General features: G+C 37.7%; 1 protein-coding gene across 1 annotated transcript; it reads right to left on the bottom strand.

Moving 5' to 3' along the window:
* Window positions 1-5,476: 5,476 nt before the first annotated feature.
* On the bottom strand, window positions 5,477-7,029 carry LOC145012771 (uncharacterized). The gene is made up of 4 exons (XM_078971562.1): window positions 6,503-7,029; window positions 6,142-6,361; window positions 5,957-6,050; window positions 5,477-5,790 (listed from the first exon to the last, which is right to left on the bottom strand). The coding sequence occupies exons 1-4, from the start codon at window positions 6,937-6,939 to the stop codon at window positions 5,507-5,509; spliced, it is 1,035 nt and encodes a 344-aa protein (XP_078827688.1). The 5' UTR covers window positions 6,940-7,029; the 3' UTR covers window positions 5,477-5,506.

The following is a 7,029-nucleotide window of genomic DNA, read 5'->3' as shown; positions in this document are numbered from 1 at the left end:
TGTAAATAGTTAAAAGTGATAAAGTGTATTGTCTTTCTAATAATGATTATAAGTTTGTTAATAAGGTTAATAAATATCAAACCTAAAGTGTAATCATAAAATAAACTAAATTTTAATTTTAAAATAATATATATTTATTTATACTTATAAAGTTGTGTCTTTAACTTTTAAGATATTATACTTAATTTATTAGATTTAAAATGTTGTTATATGTAAACCATTATCAGTTTAAAACTATAATTTTTGAACAGTTTTGACAAAATACTTAAATTGTTAATTTAAATATAACATTACAGTGTCAACTTAATTATAAATTTCAGTTCCAATTAAAAAACCAAAGAATATTTTGTAAATAGTTAAAAGTGATAAATTTTAGTGATAAAGTCAACAACTGAATTGCAATATCAATTTAACTAAAATATTTCTTAAAAATATTTTTATAATTGTTAAAAGTTTTCAAATAAGTACCTTAAAATAATTTACAATAACAATAATTAAAAATAATTATATACAAAATAATTATAATGTTACCTTTAAAATAAAACAAACAATGTTTGATGTTTTAAATAATTATAATGATAGAAATTAAAACATTAAGTAAATAAATTTTAAAATTTTAATTAACAATAACAACAACTATAAATAAATTAAACCATATATTATATTCAATTTTATTGATATTGTAACGTTTGTGTTTCTGGGCTTGCCGTTTTTAGCAATGTAATGGTCTAGGTTAACCTTTGTAACCCGTTTTGAAAGAATAAGATTGTATTATTTTAGTATTATGTGTTTTGTGCTTAATTGCTTAATTATGTGGTTTGATTAATTAAGAATAAAAATAAGCGTCAAAATTTAAGTGTAAAATAAACTTGATATCTTTAGATAATGTTGTAGTAGTTGAAACAAGGTTTCCGAAGATATAAAGAATGCCGAAATCCGAGTTATAACGAGGAAGTTATGACCTGTCGAAGTTTCGCGACAGAACCGGCACCGCTGATTAACGTAAAAAGTGAAATTTATGTTAGAGCGATATTTAGCCTTAGTGATCTAAACGAGAATCGAAGATCTCATTGTTAGTATCAAAGCGATAAAAAGTTAGGCGAGAACGGACGTCAAACCAAGAAGTTATGAATTTATAACGAAAACTTCTGTCCCGTCCTATTAAAAATAAATAATAAAAATAAAGTCAAAATTAGCCGACGGAGTCTAAACAAAAGTTGTAGAGCGTAGTCTCACCTTTCCGTGGATATAAAGAACGTCGAAAACGGAGTTCGTATGATGAAGATATGAATTTCCGAAGTTTATTAAATAATTTGTATTTATTTTTAATTGAAAATTCGGAAGCATTATCCGAAGACGAGTCACAAATCTGATCCGACTTACGCGCCGCGTAAGTGAGTACACCCCGCGTACTTCGAAGAGTGTCGACACTTCGGATGATGCATGCAGTGACGCATTTCGGAAGCAGTACGCGCTGCGTACTGCAGTACGCCCCGCGTAAATGAGGCTCCCAGCCTCCTATAAATAGGATGCGAGGGCAGCCGGCCAAATTGCTATTTTTCTCTCTTCTCTCTCCTGTTTTGCATCGTTTTGCGTGCCAGAAATATCCCGAAGCCCCCGTAATATTCCCGAGTCCCGAAGCGAGTCCCGAGATCCCGAAGATCCCGAGAAGTACGGTTTCCGAGCCGAAGCTCTGCCCGCGAGAAGTTCGATTTTCGTAGAGATCTTCCAGATCTGCTGTGGATTACTACTTTTGCAAGCCGTAGTGCTGTCCGATCATCTTCTGATCAAGTGAGTGTGTACTACCTTTCATAAACGCAATAATAATACAAGTATGGTTTGAGTGTATTAAGTTTATTGTCGTTCATACGTGTGAATGCGTTGTTACTTTCTTCTAACGTATAACTATGAAGTATTTTATACGAGATACGTGTTATGTGTATATTTTGTTGTTATGTGTGTGTAACGACCCAATTTTCACATCAAAAAATTTTTTTGTTTAAAAACGTTACTTTAGAAAATATTAATAACTAAAACATCATTCGATCATCCATAATATAAACTGAACCATGTCTGAAAACCAAAACATACAACTAATCAGAATATCAGAGTATCAATCCCAGAAAAGCTCGTAAATGCGGAAACCGAAGAGTGTGTGTGTGACATGCTGCTACCGCGCCGGCTCCTTTCCCCTAGCTGAGGAGGTACCTGAAACCAAAACTGAAACTGTAAGCACAAAGCTTAGTGAGCTCCCCCATAATACCCCATACCATGCAAGCATTTAACAAACAACATGCAATTAGGAGATACGGGCCACGCCCACACTCGTGAAGATACGGGCCCCGCCCACACTTCGCTTTCTGAGAGATACGGGCCCGCCCACACTTCGCTATCTGGGAGATACGGGCCTAGCCCACACTCCATTCTCGGAGAGATACGGGCCTCGCCCACACTCAACCGCCAACTCATATCATACAAGTATCGCACAGACAACAAGTGTAAACAATTCTATCATACTGGCATATGTCATAATCAACTCAACTAAGAGATACGGGCTCGGCCCACACTCTAATACTAACGTCTCGTCTATACGGGCCGGCCTTGGTGCCTTAGACCCGTTACTACTGGAAGGAAACTCACCTCGAAATAGATGTTGGTCTGTGTGGGAATTGATCACCTACTACTGCTGCTGCTGCTCCGGAAACTCCCCGGCTGTAATTCCCACAATATACTTAATCATACACTGCTAACTGTCCTTTGGGTAAAAAGACCATTTTACCCCTGGTCTAGCCCTAAGTTAATTCGAAGTCAACTTTTAGTTGACCCAACTCGCCGAGTGGATCTCCACTCGCCGAGTCCCTGTCCAGACTATTGTCCTGGGTCCCTGATTCTACTCGTCGAGTTGGGCTATGACTCGACGAGTTCATCTTCTAAACTGACATTCAACTCCTTCATCCTACTCGCCGAGTTGTATGAACAACTCGTCGAGTTCATCTTCATCCGAAGAACACATATGCTAAGACTCGCCGAGTTGTATGAACAACTCGCCGAGTCTGTTCTTGATCTATGAAGATTGCCTTGGACTCGCCGAGTCAGGGCATTGACTCGCCGAGTCCTAACATGGGTGAGTTCAGCTCCCAACTCACCGAGTCACCCCCTGTGACTCACGGCTCAACTCGACACATCATGAAGGGACCAATTCAGTGACTCGCGACCAGACTCGTCGAGTCACATATACGACTCGCCGAGTCGCAACCATGCATCCATCAAATACACCGATTTGCTCGATTCCAGTCCATGCCATTCACAGATCTGGGCTTCTAGGACACAAGCTCCAGGGACTAAATCATGCCTAGATTTAAAGGCTAACAGCTTATTACAACCCACAAAGCACAAACAAGCTTGGGGAAGAGCCCAAGAAGGACTCCTATGAAGCTAAAAGAGATTACAAGCTTGAAAACAGAGGGGAAACGAGCTATACCTCAAGGAAAACGTTGAGATGACACAAAGATGCCTGGTCTCCTTCTCCTCTTCTTGATCTACTCTTCTTTCTCCTCAAAATCTTCAAGAACACTCCAAAACACTTCAATCTCTCAAGGAAATAAGGGAATAACGATGTTGGGAGTTCTGGGGGTGAATGGGGACGAGTTTGGGGCGGAATGAGGGTTTAAATAGGGTGCAAACCCTTGAAATTTAGGGTTTCATCCAGCAGCGGTGACTCGCCGAGTCCGGGATATGGACTCGCCGAGTCGCCAACTTAAACGTGTCCTGAGTCTCGTCCCTACTCGGCGAGTCGGACCTTATGACTCGCCGAGTCCAAGGCTAAAATAGGGAAATACTCAAATAAAATTCACATACCGGAAACCAGGTGCTACAGTGTGTGAATGTATATTCACTTTCTTCTATCTTACAGATCTGATTATTTCTATATGAAATACGTGTTATGTGTGTGTGCCTCATCTGTTATATGGAAAATGTATTGATCAAGCATGCTGTACAAGTTTTGAAAATATGTATAAAAATGTATGTTTTTATCTACTAATATGTTGGGTAGAACATGGGTAGATAGTTGGTGTGTAATAAACAGATGAGAGGCCTCGTTGTTGTTTTGATCCAGTCATCTAGCGGAATTTAGATGACGACCATGGACTTTTCTAGACAATCCAGTGGAACGCTAACATGCTCATAACCTGTAGGTGTTAATGAACTTGGGTGTTCATTCGTTGTATTCCATCCCCCTCATGGTTGCCTTATTTGACTTATATTGCTGAGGAAACCCCGCAGCATGTGTTGTCACCCCGATGAAAATATTCTTAGATTAGGTCCCTTGTGTTAGTTATTTTAGGGACGTAAAGTGAGAATAACGGGAATGGGTAACTGGGTTATTGTTGGTTGATAATAATTAATTTAATTATTTATTGTGGGTTGAAAACCATATATGCTCACCAGGCTCCCAAGCCTGACCCACTCAGTTTTATTTGTATTACACGAAGTGGCGCAAGGGCGTAAGATGGATGAACCATCAAGTTGTTTTGTTTACAAGTCTGTATATGTAAATATTTGTTGAATGACTTGTAATGTTATCGTTTATGCTTGTTGGTCTATATCGGAACATGACACCCCGAGTTTTGATTATATAATGAAAAATACATTTCTTTTATGAAATGCTTTGGTAAACATTGTTTTATCATGTTTTGTTTTTTGGAACAAATTCCGCAACTCTTTCAAATCAAAAGGATTTACTCTGAATTTATTTTAAAAGCATAAATGAAAATCGGTCTTTTCTGGCCGAGATTTTAGGGATGTCACAGATATGCAACTTGCAGGTAAAATCATTCAAACGATTGAGATTATGTAGAAAATAAATGTATATATTATCATATAATTCAAAATAATCAATATATTATATCAATTTAGTATACAAATTATTATATCAAATTTAACAACGTTATTGTTATATTTAAAAATATATATATTTTTAAAGACTTCAACTATATAAGTGTTTCGGTACAACATAAGGACATTCGTCTAGTACGATATATAATTGGTTGTGTTTTTTTTATAAATTCCATCAAATTTATATCTAGTTAGTTTAATTTGTTGATGCCTACTTAAAATTTCACATTGCCCTTTAATTTGTCTTTAATTTGTCGAATGGCAACTTGGAATTTCACATCACTCTATAATTTTATTAAACTATGTATCATTGATATTTTTTTCAAAGGAAAATATTCATCATACTACCAATGATACTCATTAAACATTCAAACCAAATATAACCCCTTATGATTGGGAAAAAAATCACTTAAGGAAAAAATTTATCGATGTCATGTCGGCAAATCGATGATGAATGCCTGACCCTGAGCAAGTAAGAACATGATCAAAACATGTCGATCAAGCTTATAAATGTGATCATCATCGAACACTTACAAGCCTTAGTTCTGGAAACTAAGATCATGATCAATACGTACCTTACGTGGATCTGGCTCATAGACTATGATCATGATCAAGACTTGCGTCCTCGACTAACAACAACAATCAAAAGTACTATAATGGAAAGCAAGAAAGAGCTCCTAAGTTTTTCTTCAAATGAATTGAGGCCTACATCGGCGTCTTTCTTCCACTTATCATCATTTCCAATGGGCCTAACCAATTCATTTACGATCTGTGTTATTTTCTCTACTATTCCAATCATTTTCTCCTTTGTATTGACAAAGATCCATCGAAGAACTTGTATAACTTGATTCGACTCATCAACACTATCCTCAGAGCACTCAGAAACGCTCTTACCTGTTGCATGTAAAGTTTAAACCATACTGTTTCTTAGAATATTTCAGAAGAAAATTGGTTAAAAGAAACGAAGGTTGTATATCATATTATCATGGTTCACACAGTCAAATTATCTAGAAATTACTATAACATCGCAAAAAACATATGTACTTTAGTTTGCACGAACCTTCATTAACTGACTCACGAAGCTCACGTACTACCTCGTTGTTCATGACAGCGTCCCAAACAGCCTTGTCAGATGACAACGAAATTACCATTCTCTACACCAAATAAAATTAAGAACCATTTTTTTTGACAAAATCGAAGGATTAATGGATAAAATTTTCAGATATATATGTAGCAATATCGTACCTGAACTGAAGGATCAGTTTGCAATATATGGAAAGCATCATAAACTCTTGTCGATCTAGGATCATGCAACGCACTTGTTGAGTCATGTAGTTGCAAAGATGGCTCAATCCAATCTAACTCGGATCCAGATTTGTGAAAAACTGTAGGACCTGAAATCTTTTCGATTCCATCATCGTACGTACCATATGTTCTTCTATTCTCGATAATCGGATCAAGAACCCTGATGTTCACAAAATAGAACACGATTTCATCATATAAATTAACCAACGATAATAATCATATGTTCGTCATTTTCATTTTGTAATCAAAAGGAATGAATTTTGTATTCCAAAAGAATAATGAAACGAAATTGAATACTTACTCCTGGAGAGAAGAGACTGCATGATGAACTTCGTCTTTGGATGGAACACTGCCCAATACAAAATCATCGTGAAGCACTCGATTTAAACTCTCGCCGTCGTCACTCCCGTCGCCATGGATGTATTCCCAGTCGAACTCGTCACCAGTGATCGGTGACGACGAGAAAACCCAGTTGGGCGGCGCCGGGACATGGTGGTTGAGGTAAGAGCAAGGCGAGGAGAGGTTAGCGTTGGATGAGAGAGAAAGGGTGGTGTTTATGGGTTGGGTACGGTTATTGGTGGTTCTTGTGGTGGTTGTGGCGGAATGTGAATAGGGTTCTTGGGACGCCCCACCACCGAGGCCAGCCCTGACGGTTCTGTGAACCGTCTTGATCATCCCTCCACCGCCTCTGCCTCCGCCTCCGCCGCTGCCCATTCCCGGCCCAAACGATCGCCTCATCTGGAACGATTATCTCGTTGACTGATTCCCTTTCTGATGTGTGATAATAACTACTCCTTGGGGTTGTAAATATGTACAAGGATAAAGATT

This window comes from Lactuca saligna, chromosome 8, assembly GCF_052625555.1.
Source record: "Lactuca saligna cultivar CGN05327 chromosome 8, ASM5262555v1, whole genome shotgun sequence".
NCBI classification, from domain to species: Eukaryota; Viridiplantae; Streptophyta; class Magnoliopsida; order Asterales; family Asteraceae; genus Lactuca; species Lactuca saligna.
The sequence above is the reverse complement of the archived record's forward strand: the minus strand, read 5'-3'. Positions and strand labels throughout refer to the sequence as shown.